Raw genomic sequence first — 14,929 nt, forward strand, 5'->3', positions numbered from 1 at the left:
CATGGCAGCTTTCTGAATGATAAATCACATCACTTCTTCAGATTTGGTTTTTATGATCATTATTAACTTCAGTCCTCATGAAGCTATACATACCCTTTATGAAGTTTTAGGCCCTTTAAAAATCTCCCTCTATCTTTCTAATCCAAAATAATCCTCTAAATCAAGGATTATTTTGGATTTTTCTAGACTGGGAGACTTTTATTCTGATTCATTTTCACATTACAAAGAGGGGTTTTGTTCCTATAGACAAAATGAGTCAATTAATGGTAAAACTAAACATTTTGTAAACAAATTATTCCATTTGTGTCTCCTGTATGATGTTTTAAGGTTAAAAACAGAATATTCTTTTCTGGATTATTGAATGCCCAGTTCAGCTATTATTGTCTTGCTTTAAAAGCTCTTTCTTATCGATGCTGTGATGTATATCTGTCAAATTGTTTTAATTTTTTTTTCTCTGTTACAGACAAAAAGTTTTTTTTTTTTTGGTGAAAAGTTGTTATAAGGTCATTGACAAGTTTATGTTTTTTTTTTTTTTTAGTTTTGAACAAGAAGAAAAAAAATTTTTAAATTTAGAATATAAACCTAAAGAAAAGTTAAAAAAAAATATAAGGGATGGAAAAAGCAGAGGGAAAACATTACAAAAAAAAATTTAAATTTACCCAATAATGCACAATCTGATCAATTTATACCGTTTACATCAACACAGCCAAAAAATAAAATATAAAACACAAGAACCAGAAGAAAATCAGAACCATAAAACACACCAAACCATAGAGTTCAAAAAATAAAGTTTAATGTTTATGTGCTGTATAACAAATAAAATATATTAGTGTTTAAAAAACAGGTGCATAACTGGGTGAAAGCCTAATCTATCACTTTAAAAGAAACAGTGATCAGTGAGACGACATGCGAGCGTTCTGCCATCGCTAACCTGCAGAAATACAGACAGACGAAAACGTTTCCCCGAAGGTCCCACCCTGGTGACAGACACACAGTTACTGAGCACATGACAAAAACAACGCATTAGGATGCAAATAGACTTATTACTTACATAAATATTGCATTGATCTCTGAGTGAGACTAAACTATGTGCAGGGGGTCAAACAGATGTATTTACACAGAGGGAACACTGAGCCGTCATGTTTCTACGTCTAAACATCAACAACACGTTGGAAATCTGCACACATGGCCAGAAAACACTGTTAGAGCTAAGGCTAAAAGCAGGTTCTTATATACCAGACACCATTTTTTCCTTAGTGACAATTAAGATTTCTTTTTTTTTTCTGTTGTAGCTCTACATACATGAACACTGTATCGACACCAAAAATCTACAGCAAAGTTACACTGGACACAGAAAACCCTGGCTGACAGATTAGGCTATTTGTTATATTTACAAGCTGCTGCTTCAACAACAGCAATACATTTTTTTATTTCATTTTTTTTTTCTTTTTTTAAATCTTGCAGCCACTGCAACAAACCCCTCCGCCCCCCCAAACCTGCGAGCGTCGTTTCTTTTTCTGCATCCTCAAAAAACACGCAGGTGTTTATTCCTGAAAGTTTCTCCACTGACAGCAGTGTTTTTGCTAAATTACAACGTGGAACGTTCGCTGCTGCTGATCCACAACAGCTCCTGTACATCCTCTTCATAAATTACCTGCCATAAACACACACGAGGCAGCAGCGGTCAGTCCCGCCTCGTTTGAAGGAAACGTTAAAAAAATGACAACCTGCTGCAGGGCTGCACCTTAACTCGGCCTCCTTACTTCATCCTCTGTCCCGCCACCCTCTACAGTAAACACCTGGATGGAAACTAAAGTCATTAAAATCCATTACGGATGTGTTCATGATTCAAACCGCAAAAACAAAATAAATATTACCCACTATTGTTCTAGTTTCTTGTGCAAATATCTTAATACCAGGCATCATTTGTCACAATAAAGTCAAATTAATGAGGTTTAAAATCTCCCAGATTGTTAAATTAACTATTTTCTCCACTTTGTTCAACGAGATCATCAATAAATATCGACAAATTTGAAAATATGGATAAATAGTTACTGTGTGCAGTTTAGTAGTGAAACTATACTACTTTATGTGACTATTGTCTTAAAGAAGTATATAACAACTGGTATGCTTATCAGGAGTATCCACAGCTATAAAGTTACAGAAAAAATAAATAGTTTAATTTAATTTACTTGATTAGGACAGAGCACATTAATCAGCTTAGTTCTTATCGTAACTTTTATCGTTGCCACAACAGCACTACAAAGTATCAAAATAAAAACTTAAGCCATTTTTAGCACACTAGAAATAAGACAAAACTAACTTAGTTACAAGTAACTTTTCATCAAATTTTAGCAGATTGTTTCAAGTGAATAATTCCTTAATATTAATGAAAACATATTAGTTCCAATTGCAGATTATATCATTTTAAGCAAAAGATTTTTGCCAGTGGATCCAGTATTGTTTCGTCAATATTAAGGAGTTATTCACTTAAAACAAGCTGCTGTAAGTTAGTTTTGTCTTATTTCAAGTGCACCAAGATATTTGCACTAGAAACTAAACCATAACTGCCTGGTAAAATTTTTGCAGTTCACTCCCAAGACTGATTTCGTGACCTTTGCCCTGAATGAGCACTAACAACAGTGTGGATTTAGCAAGCAGATCATGTTTGCGACACGATTGTTCAAAAACAGAAATTGCTAAATGCATCAACACCAACCGATGCTTCAGCCTCCACAGCAGAAGTGGAGTTAAGATTCAGGCCCTGGCACAGAAAGCAGAGGTACCGAGTTTAACTCACATCAACATCCAAAGAAAACACAAAGAGCACCGAGGGGCTTCCTGACGTGCTCTCCAGGTGCTTTGGCAAATACTTTTAAAAACAAAGAGACAAATTAAAATAAATGCTATTCATGAGGCAACGTTGGTTGTTAAGGCTCTACTGTGGCTGTGCTTGCTTAGTATCTATAGATGGGTGATAACTGCATACTGTTGAGTGAGTAGAATGAAGAGGGTGGGTAGATGGAGAGGCGGGAGGCACTATGTGGAGTCTTCTGGCTCTGATTTGATGACTTTCTTCTCAGCGTTGCCGGGCGCTCGCTGTGACGTCCCGTTTTCTGGAGACAAATAAAATGCGACATCATCAGCGTTCGGGTTTTTCAGAAAATTTCTGATGGGTTCCAGTCTGGTTTCTGCTCGGAAATTCACCAGATAACAGCTTCCTCCTGCACATACTGCTCGACTGATTTAGTGTTTAACAGTAGAAAATATAACTCACTAAGTAATGAGAATCAGAGGCTCAGAAAAATGCGTAGTCACTTGTTGCTATGGTGATTCCCACCTTTCCATCAAATTCAGACAAGTTAAGACTCAAACAAAAGTTGAGGATGTGAAAACTATCAATTTTATCCCAAAAAAATTTATATTGAGAATATATCTCAATTTGCATTAACATAGACAGTGGAAACCATTAATTAGCAGAGAAGCTAATATGAACATTCTTCCTTATTTCCACTCTCTGGGTTTCAGCCAATCAGCACCAAGGAAAATGAAAGCCACTCCTGGATTGACTGCTTTTCTAACCATCAGATGATAACGCATCAGCTAGCATCGCTACTTAGCTTCACAAAATATTACTTTTTAAATATTTTAGATATGCTCTATAAAGCAAATATCTGTGAATTGGTAAATTTTCCACAGGTAATTTGTTGCCAAGTTCCACAGAAAAATCAACTAATTTTCTGCGATTAAATTGAAGATGTTTTTTTCTGCTGACAGGTGGATTTTACCCAATAAATTTGGAGTCACAATTCCCAGAAGAATTAGCGAACAGGCGGAGGTCCGCTGTACAAAAAGTGAATACTTTTAGACTAAAAATCTAGAACGCGTTTCATCATTCTACAAAACTGCATAATCCCTGATAAAATCTACAGATATGTTAAAACTTAAATTATAATTCAGGTGAACTCTGAAAGGTGTGACTGAAATATGGAGCTACATCATGTGAAAGAAGCTTTTAGGGTTTAGTTGTTTGACAATTTTGCAAACGTAGTTCATGTTCACAGTTGTTTTTCTAAGAAGTTGTATGATTTTATGTATCTTTTTTAAAAGACAACAATAAGGCGGTTTAATTAAAGTGAATCTACTGTCACCAACCTGTTGCTGGTGTTTTGGCCTCATCTGTGCTGCTGCTGTTGTGGTTGTTGTTGTTGTGGTTGTGGTTGTGATGGCGCTTCAGCTCATTGGCTAGCTGCTTGCCCAATGGGAGGTCTCCTTCCTGCATGCTCTGACTGACCACTCGCAGGTTGATTGGCCGATCATCTGGAGGAAAATGACCAGGAACGAGAACAGTCTCAGTGTTTCTATCTATAGACAGAGTCACGAAAAGTTCAGGAGAAAGAAAAACAGGAAGAAAAGTAGAGCAGAATCAGAGAGAGAGAGAGAGAGACGCCCCCCTCCAGGCTTCTGGCTAGAGGTAAACAGGCGTGGGCGCCATAATTACAGGTGCATTGTGGGATTTGTGGGAACAGCGTTATAATGAGCTGTCGGGAGTGGGTGAGAGAGGAAAAAGGATGAAAATGAGACGAGGCCTGGAGGAGAAGAAAGATCCTGAATAATGATGCGCCTCCTCTCCTCTTGTCTCCCTCCTCCTCTCCTCTGTTTGCGAACTCCAGGCAGAAAAACGGCTGACAGCCGAGTGTGGAAAATCTGCACCTTTCAGGCGTTTACTTCCAGTCAGAAGCTTCACGTCGACGTGAATTAGATTTAAATTCAGCTCCAAAAACAACAAAGAGTGAAACAATGTGCTCTATCTGGGCACAGGGGGCAGCAGAGAGCCAGAAGAAAGTGTCAGAAATGAGTGAAAAGTGCTGAAAAGGCCTACCCTGGCTGTCCCTGCTGAGGTCAGCGGCGCCGGAGGCTCCGTTGGTGTTCTGGGCGTCGTTGAGGTACTTGAGGGCAGCGGGCGGAATCCTCCAGTCCAGAGCCTGCAGCCGCTCCTGGACGGCGGCGTCCTGCAGGATCTCCATCTGCCTCGCCAGCAGGCGCTCCAGCTGCATCTGATTCACAGAAACCAGGCATCAGCTGGGAGCCCAGTGCTCTGATGGGCTTTTATATGCTAATTTATGCTAATTCTGGTCTAAAACTGACCAATCACGACAAAACGAGGCTCCTAAGGGGTTCTCTTAAAGAGACAGGCAAAAGAATGAATCTGTCACTGTCTCTTTAAATCACAGCAGGACGTCTTTTTCATCCAACACAGCTATGAAATCTCTTCTTATGAAAAAAAAAAATTGTTTGCATCTTTAATGCAGGGTGGTGGCAGCGTCATGCTGTGCGACATTTTCTGCAGCAGAGACGTATTGAAAACACAAACTTTAACGTGTTTTATCAGGATTTTATGAGCAACAAAGTTTAGCAGAACTCCAGAGGAAACTTATTTACTTTTTAGAAAAATCTAAAAAGTGCGTAAACTGACTCGGGCTTTATTTGAAGAAAATTTCTCCTTTCTTTCCATTTTTCCAATCTTTAGTCAGAGGCCATTTATATTTGCTGTAATACAGACCGCTACAGGAGATCTTTCCTGTTCACACCCATCACCATCTACAATAATTCTGTGAAGAATTTTGAATTTCTCTTTGGCATCAATAAAGTATTTTTGAATTTAAATTTCAAAAATGGTTAACTTCTTGTTGCTCTGTCAGGTTAAAGCAGGTAAAATTAACTCAAGTTTCAGGTTAAAATGTGATAAAATGTTAATAATCTAATGGTTTTGTATCTGTAAAAACAGAAGGAACTACTTCCAGCAGTGAAATCTTAAACTGTCCATCTAGTTTCTCCACTGGACGCGTTCCTGGACATCGTCCAGGTTGGTCCTACCTGCAGGTTGCGTCCGACCGTCTCCTCTCCTTTGGACTTGGCACAGGCCAGCTGCTCCCTCAGCATCTCCTGCCTCATGTGGATGGCCTGCAGCGCCTCCTGGATGTCGAAGAAGTTCTCCTGCAGCACAGTTACGTCCCTTCAGTCAATATATTTAATCTCCTTTTCCTATCTGTTTTTATTTCAAGTCTTTATCTGCAGAAATAAAAGCCTGTCTGTTTAAGTATAAGGTTTTAAGCGGCTTTAAGCGGGAATCCCCAGTTTTGTGTGAGCAGGTGTCGGCTCATCTGCGCCTCTGGATCCCTGCGGAGCCGCCACATGTTTTCCATCAGCGGCTCGCTCTCTGAGAGGAGCCATTCAGAACCGGCTCCGGGCCGATCGGCGCCGGGAGAGCAGCGCTCAGACCCGGCTTTGTACTCGGCTCCAGATCGATGCTCTCAGAGGAGCGCCAGCTGCCAGACCCGAGTCCTCCGAAACCTCACTAATGTGGAGCTTCAGCTTCATTACTTTGATGTTTCACTTCATGATTCCAGAGAAACCGGTTCAGAGTTTCAAACAGAAACATTTGCAGCACAAAGTCAGAAAAGTTTAATTGTATCGACCTAAAATCTTTCTAAAATCTTTTTTTTTTACATTGTCGTTCATACTTGTAATTAAATGTGACCGCAATCAGACTTCTGCGTGAACGGTTTACGACCAGAAAGCGCAGAAGAAGAATGTCGACGTCACACAGCAGCGCTTTGTTTCCAGAATGAGCAAAAAGTTACACGCAAGTAAGAATAAAACAACTTCAACATATTTTAACTCAAGTAAAAAAGTATTTGGTAAAAGAGCAAATCAAGCACAGAATAATCATTTAATATTTAAAAATTACATCATCAGTTGGACTAAAGTAGAAAGTTATGTGGAAATATTGGTATTTTATGGACCAAAATTAAAATAAATAGAAATAAAAAAAATCTGGCAAAATAAACATTTTCCAAATCAGTTTCTTTCAACCTGAAACTTATGAAAATTTAACAAAAACTGCAGGTGTGTGTCTGTGTCTGGTGAATTTTAAGATAAAAGATGTTTTTCATTCAGTTGGTAGAAAATCCAGAAATTTAACTAAATTACTCAGAAAACAATTGGATGTGGGTCATATTTGCCTGCTATTTGAATGTAACCAAGGAGAGAAGTTAGAATCTGAGGGCAGCTTCAGAAGACGGAGTTTATGATCCACATTAATTACTTTGAGTTGGACGCTGGACTCACCTCGGTTTTGATCCTTTTAGGTGACGGTTCGTCTCTGTCTCCACACCGAGATCTGCAGAAGAACATAACGAAAAACAAAAAACATGACTGTTACCACTCTGGACCTACGGTTCTGGTTCTGTTTATTTCTTAGAGGAAGGATGAGAAGCCTGTGTTTAACCCATTTCTCTTTTGGACTTAAGTTTGTGCTGCATTTGTATCCTTAAGAAAAATATATAAAACTTCAGATATTTCACAAATGAGATGCTGACATACATGGAAAAAGAGTTAAAAATTTTTGACTTTTGATCATTTTCAAAAGTTGAAATTTTGACTTTATGAGCTCTGAAAAGTTCCTAGTTTTTCCTAGAAAATTTCTCAGGTTCTTGTGTACAAATTTTCAACTTTTGGATGTCAGAAATTTCCATACATTTTTCTAGAAATTTTCAGAAGTTAAACAAAAAAATTCTCAATTTTTTCCTTACAAATTTCTTACTTTTTTAGCACAGAAATTTTCAAGTTTGTCCCAAAAATTTGTGAGATTAATTGTTTTTTTTCTAGCAAATTTTCCACTTTTGAAGCTCAGAAATTTCCACAATTTTTCTTGAAAATGTGTTTTCTCTTGCAAATTTTCTGAAATTAACCTAAACATTTCCAAGTTTATTCTAGAAAATATGAGCAATTAATCTCAGAATTTCAGAGTTTTTCTGGTAAATGTTCCTCTTTTGGACCTAAGACATTTCAGAATTCAAAAATTTCTGAAATTAATCTAGAAATTTTAGAGTTATTTTCTCACAAATTTTGATCTTCTGGAGAGATACATTTATTTAATTTTTGAGTTTTATGGTGGAAGTGTACTCCTCCTAAAACAGCTGTGCTGCATTGACCTGTTTTCAGCTGTGGCTTTCGTATCTTACTTGCTGGTGCGGTAGGTGTATTTGTAGGTGACCTCTCTGGAGATCTGCCGGGCCAATCCGAACAGCTCGTCGCGGCGCGTCAGCAGCGCCGTGTCCCTCATGCAGAGCTGCGCCGCTGCCTCGTTCACCGTCAGCTGCACAGGAAACAAACCAGTCAGGTTACATAGAGGAAGCGCCCCCTACTGGTCCGCAGGTCGCCGGTTCGGTGAAGCACCTCGTGCAGCGTCAGGTGTTTGCCGTCCCTCCGCTTGGAGTCGAAGCGCCCGTAGATGGCGCTGTACTTCCGGATCTCCTCCTCCCTCCGCGGGTCGTCGTCGCTCATCTCAAAGATGTGTCCGATCATCTTGGCCAGCTTCTTGTTGTTCTTCAGCTGCTCTTTGACGTCCGCCGGGTCCGTCTTAGGAAGTCCGGGCGCCATCCTGTCCACGCACTCCAGGACCGACTGCACCGCCGCCGCGTCCAGGGCCTCCATGGCGTCTCTGGGGGACGACGGCGAGCCCAGATCCGACGGAGACAGGCTGTGCTCGCTGTCGTTGCTGTGGCCCGACCAGAACCGCGCCTCGCTGCTCCCCTGCAGGGGCGACCCGGTGGAAACCTTCTCCCTCGCCACATCCAGCTTCCCCGGGTCGGAGCAGGCGGCGGCAATGGCTTTGGGAATCTTCACGCTGGCGGTGTTGGAGCGGTCCTGGGCGCTGAGCAGCGTGGGGGAACCCTCGGGCAGCTTGTAGACGGGGATGCTGCAGACGGGCAGCGAGGTGAGCGGCTGGTTGAAGATGGCCGGGTTGGTGACCCAGTCCCGCAGCGCCTTCTGCAGGCGCCGCACATGCAGCGGCTTGCTGGCCATCCCCACCAGAGCCATGATCTCTAGGAATTCCTCCTCACCGGCCTCACACAGCTGCTGCACATCATCGCCGCCCTGCTGGATGAAAGCCTCGTAGTAATAGAGGAGGTTAGCGCGCTGCAGGATCCTGTAGAGCTGCAGCTCACCCAGGGTCCTCGGCAACACGGCCGCCATGCCTGAAACACAGAGGGACGCAGAGTCAGCTGATGTAAACAAAAAAAAAAAAAACCTTTGAAAGAAGTAGAAACATTTACCACAACTTCATTTGGCTAGCTGGCTAACTGCTTTTAGCAGTATAAGACAACAACGACGTGTTCTTGCGTGTTTTGTTGTTCAAACACTGAAGCAACATGGTCACTAAATGAGAAGGCACAGAACTATGACTTTGAAAGACTCAACAAGATTAAAATCTTCAAAAGTTTAATTTATTTTACTGAATGTTGAGGTTGGGATTGGTTGTAAACCTCCGACCTCTTTACTTCTGTCTATTTTTTGTTTTATGACACTAGACAACAGACATATAAAAGCCAAAGTCCTGATCAAAGGCTTTCCCAGCCATCTGTCAGTACGGTCCTATTTGGACATTAAAGTGAAGAAAATGTGTGAAAATATATCTTCCTGATGTCATGTAACCATTATTTACAGGATGTTTCTACAAACAAGCAATTTAGGAAACCGAAGGGAAAACTCATCATTTATGATGCTACCTGTACAGTTCCTCTGTAAGGCTGAGCTGCAGCCCAGCAGAGAGGCAGGGGGCGGAGCTTCAGATCAAAATATTCACCTTTTTTCTCGAAAACGTAAAGAAATTTCAAAAGGATAGATGCCAGAAAAGTCATTTACGGATTGGATGCACCTGCTGAGCATCAAGTGTTGAGGATAAATCAGATAAAATTTGCTATTGTTGCAGGACTAGCTAGCATTTATTTATGATAGTGTTATTTTTTTTAGCTAACCTGAGGAGAAACACATTTAGTGTTCCTAAATCAGAAATATCCACCATTTTCCTCCCTGAAAGTGTCTCTACATCTATCAGGTTGGCATTTATCCTCAAAAATGTCGCAGTTAATCTAAACTTTTCACAGAAACCGTGAAGCCACGGCGGGCTCCTGCCACTTTAAGCCGATGCAGTGAGAACAGGCTTGGCTTTGAGTCTTCCTGGGTGCATGTGAGGCCCTGCGGAGGCTGGGCTGACTGAGGAGTGGCAGCCAGCCGGCCCGGCTTGCAGGGAGGACCACATGCCTCTCTCCACCCCTGCAGGATGTGTAGGTGGTGGGCCTGCCTCGCCCAGAATAGGCCCGGGGAGCCAGGCAGGCGTCGACTCACAAAATGACACAGACAGAAGCTGCCTGAGACAAAACCAAACATAAATAAATATCTGTTGGATTGTTTCCTCAAAAACGTCTTGTTTTAATCACACAAATCCCTCTAATTAGCCTGATTTACACTGGACATCATGTAAACCTATTGCAAGATGAAGGCTTAATCAGACGTAAACACTAATCTCTACATTTATTAGTTTGCAGTGACTCAGCAGTGAGTTTCCCTGTAAGTCTCTGCAGCTCGGACCTGTATGGACGTCAACCAGCAGCACAAAGGCGTGAGGAAGGAACGTGAAGTCAGAGCGAGTTCCTTATCTGCAGCACGAACTGAAAAGCTTCTGGAAAACCTAGAGCAAACAGACGTGTGCAAACTGATGTAACGGGGGATCTGAGTCGCTTTTGTTCAAGCGGACTCAAAAGGTTCCCGGAGTCGAATATCCGCCGCAACCTCACCCTGAAATAACAAATAGTAGCTGGTGGCCAGATGGGGCGAACAGACGGTCCTGGTTTCACACCAGAACCAAACGGCTCAGCCGGATATCAGGACTTTCACTGCGCTGTCCTCATTCTGTCATCATAAAGAAAGTACACCCCCCTCAGTTCCAGACCCAAACGACCTGCTTCTAAGATTTAAATTTAACCTCAGATATATACGTTACACATATTTATCCCTTAAATAGAGCACTGATTTATATATGTACAATATATTTTAAAAATAAGATTAAGCCAAACAATAAAATGTTTAGGAATAATTTAAACCCTAGATTTGTAATAACAGCATTATATTTATCAATCATTAAAAACATAGCGTAAGGCCAAATAATAAAAGTTTGTGAAAATTTTAATGCAAAATGAAAAACTAGATTCGTAACATTAGTATAGATGGTGTTTATTTTCCTCTATCAATATTTATTTCATCAGAGCCACCATTTAAAATATACATATGGTTAATTCAAATTAAAGAGTTTACGAAAAACTAAAAGCCTAGATTTGTAATAACAGCATAATATTTGTTTATAATATGTATTTGATCAGAATAATTTTTAAAGGGGCAAATTATAAAAGTTTGTCTAAGTACACTAAATACCCCACAAAAGCAATATTTGTAATAATATTATTTCAGTCATTTTTGTTGAAAATGACTGAAGTTGAAAACCCTAGATTTGTAAAATAAATGTAGAAACTATTTTTCTTTATTAATGCTTTGAGTTTGTCAAACATTATATTTACTTACATTTTATTCAATAATAATATCTAGTTTGCTCTTAAATGTACATAAAAATGTAAATATAATGCATAAAAGGACTTTAAGAGATGACGTGGCCCCCCTGTAACCCCCTCTTTGCGCTGCCCCTGGTTGACCTCCAGGTCTGATTTTCCTTCTTCCTGATGCTGCAAACAGTTTGCAGCAGCAGCATCAGATCTGCAGGCCGGTCACACATGTCCAACAGTCTAACATCATCGTCTCCTTCAGAGACATGTTCACTTCTGGCCTGAAATTTCCAGACTTTCCAAAACAATCTTTTACAATCAGAAGCACTGATTTTTAACTAATCAGTGATTTTCAGCTTTTTCCTTCCTGACAGCCGCATTACTCACTGGTTATTCCGTCAGTAGCAAAAAACTTCCACGATCATTTTATTGTGCATTTAGCTGAAAAACATTTGTTATGAACCATGAAATGAAAAACAGCAAGTTTGAGTTTTTCCCCCCATCAGATCAAACGTTAAGCGAAGCTTTGAGTCTGGAAAACAAAACGAGGACATGCAGGACGTGAGCAGATTTGATAAAGAAGAGGTGGAAAATAAAGGAACGTGAAATGTCACTTAAAGAACATTAGCATTGATGATAAAAACACGTGGGCTAGTGGAGCTTCTTAAGGCGCTCTCGTCCTCCTCCGCCGGTTTAGGAGTCACTCACTGCAGATAAACATTTTTTGGACTCTAAAGCTTAAGGCGATTTATTTCACAGATGTTAACCGCATCACGGTTGTTTTGCATGTTCTGGGTTTTGTTAGTAAATGCTGGTGAATTTTGTCCAAAAGTGCTGCATTTCCTCTGCCTCTTGTGTCTAATATGAGATGTTTTCAGTGACACGTGTGAAACGTGTCATCTGAATATGTAAAGTTTCATTGAGGAAACATCCAGGCTCAGGAAGAATCCAGGCTTTGTTTGTTTCATGTTGTGTTGATTCTAAATGTTTTCCTTCTATTTCCGACCAAAACTCTGGAGCTAAATTTATCAGCAGAGTGAAGGCTGACCTCTGGGTGAGCAGCAGGTGAGCCGACCGTCTTCCTCTGAAATCACAGCAACTCTGGCAGACAGAGCGGTGAAGTCAGGTGAGCTCTGACACACCACACACAGGTGGGGCTCCCTCCTGGAGAGAGGATTCCTCTGACTTCACTCTCATTCCGGAAATAAACTCTGATATTTCTCAACCAGAAGGCGTTCTTGGAATCCCACCATGACACTTTCATAACACCTTTTCAGAAATGGACCATGGTGAATGTGTGCTGCTGGTGCTGTGGGATTTAAACCATGTTTTTCATGGGGTGTACCACAAGGCTCCATTCTCCCCCCCTTTTTTTCTCTACTTGATTTTTTTTTTTTTTTCCAGAAAACATTAATTTCCTATTATTTTTATGCAGATGACGGCTCGGTGTACCCTCTGTGTGGGTGTTTAGGGTTGCCCTTCTGGCATCAGGAAATGGATTTTACTAAATTAACTCAGGAATGGAGTCACTGGATTACAAAAGGTGGAAACTATGTTGAACTTTCAAACCCTAAATTTTAGCAATAAACCAAAAGCAAAAGTCAAATCTGGTAACGATTGTCGGAAATAAAGTTGATTCTTTCTCTGTTCCTATGAAACGATTCCTTTTGGAACCAGTGCCAGATGTTGAAGCTTGATTTTTAACACTTCAACGAGTAAATTTCTCTCCACTGGGTGCCAGCTCTTCCTGAACTTCCCTGGGGTACCACAAGGCACCGAACTCGGCCCCCTTCTTTTTAATGCTGTATCTAGACGCCATTTTCCCGGAAACATAACATTTCATTTATATGCAGATGACTGACAGGTTTATCTTACACTTTTCAAAATATAAGTCTTTTTATAGTGAGCTAATGCATTAATCTTCTGCATAGTTTATTTAACTTTTGCATTTATGCACAGAGTTGTTAGTTTTGTTATTGGGGAACCTTTAAAGTGCTTTCTAAATAAAACCAGTCTGATGTTTTGAGCTTGTGCCTCTATGAGGGTGTGATGTGATCCTTAAATACTCACTTTGTTTGTATCTGTAGCAGCGAAAAATAAACCAACAACACAGAAAATATCAAATATGTCAGTAAACTGAAACATTCAGTGTCCAGTTATGTAGAGATAAAACATTTAGGATACAGAAAGTGAACGATTTATGTTGGTGCTCAAAGCTTTAAGCAATGTTTATGTGATTCAAACTGAATTACACTCTGATCTGCAGACATGTTTACATTTAACTGCATTTCCTTTACATGGCTGCATATCTCCGGAGCATTTTTCATCTTTGCAGCATAACTTGATCATAGATTCATCATCTTGTGCAACAGAATGAGGAGGAAGCGTCATGGTGGATGAAGTCTTCCTACCTGGTGAGTCTTTGGCCCCTTTGGCGCACCCTGGTCCGGATCCTCTTCCTTTCCTGTATTCCCCTTCTTCCTCCTTTTCAGTTTTCACCAAACACAACAACAGCCCGTCGCTTCGCGCACAGCAGAGAGAAACGAGGAATCCCACAGAATGAGATCCCGCAGGAGCAGCGGAGCGCGCAGACCGGGGGAACCTTCAACTTCCAGGACGCAGCGGAACCAGCACCGAGGCAGCGGTTGTGCGTGTTTCTGCGTGTCCTCTCCTCTCTGCGTGAAAACTTTTTCCTTCCTCTGGAGCCGAGAGAGAAGAGAACAGAGCGCAGAATGTCAGCGCGGAGCTGCGGAGCTTTGTGCGTCTCTTCCCTCAGAGTGTGTGTTGCGTGTGTGCGTGGGGAGTGTGTGATGAGTGTGTGAGTGTGTGAGAGTCCTCTCCCAGCGTCTCTCCACTCCCCTGCACTCTTCTCAAAGGTCAAACCACACGCAGAGGCGCGCGCAGACACTTCCGCCTGAGCCTACAAAATAAGAGCGCCACAGTCTGGAACTGTATAATCCAGATTATTAGGGCAGAATGCAGCAGATTGCTTCATTAATGCTGCACTTTTGAATAATAAACAATCCATCCAGACCTAATGCTATTTAGTATTAACATTACAAGCCAATAAAAGTTTTTTGTCTCAGTGTTTTATGAATGCAATACACTAAATACTCACAGAGCAACATTAGTCAGTCAGGAAACTGCTAGAAAAGTAAATAAACATCCTTTTGCTGCAGTTTCAATCGTTTTAATGTTCAGCAACCATGTTGGATTTAGAAACTGATGAGAAACTTGAAAATTTCATGAAGTTCAGAAGGTGTCTTATATAAAGTTAACTTGGAAATTTACTGAAATTTCCAAGCAGATTGGATCAGAATCATTTGACCTACTCATCTTTACCAGTTCAACAGCAAATTAATTAATATTTGAACACAAAATAAAAACCAAACAGCCAAAGTTTTTGTAGAGTTCAGTTCAGTGATATATTATTTATACTAAAGGAATATCAGATGTGGTCATAACTCATATCACCCAAATATTTACAAATAGATGTCATAGATGTGGGCAGGATAGATCTCCAGTAA

At 40.7% G+C, this 14,929-nt stretch overlaps 1 protein-coding gene across 1 annotated transcript; it reads right to left on the reverse strand.

Moving 5' to 3' along the window:
• Positions 1 to 771: 771 nt before the first annotated feature.
• nab1b (NGFI-A binding protein 1b (EGR1 binding protein 1)) lies at positions 772 to 14,278 on the reverse strand. Its single transcript, XM_015056024.1, has 8 exons — positions 13,814 to 14,278; positions 8,242 to 9,044; positions 8,028 to 8,161; positions 7,132 to 7,183; positions 5,878 to 5,997; positions 4,883 to 5,057; positions 4,156 to 4,320; positions 772 to 3,116 (listed from the first exon to the last, which is right to left on the reverse strand). The coding sequence occupies exons 2-8, from the start codon at positions 9,040 to 9,042 to the stop codon at positions 3,040 to 3,042; spliced, it is 1,524 nt and encodes a 507-aa protein (XP_014911510.1). The 5' UTR covers positions 9,043 to 9,044; positions 13,814 to 14,278; the 3' UTR covers positions 772 to 3,039.
• Between the last annotated feature and the right edge of the window lie 651 nt (positions 14,279 to 14,929).

This window comes from Poecilia latipinna, unplaced genomic scaffold, assembly GCF_001443285.1.
Source record: "Poecilia latipinna isolate Pla-1442-1.1 unplaced genomic scaffold, P_latipinna-1.0 Scaffold1349, whole genome shotgun sequence".
NCBI lineage: Eukaryota > Metazoa > Chordata > Actinopteri > Cyprinodontiformes > Poeciliidae > Poecilia > Poecilia latipinna.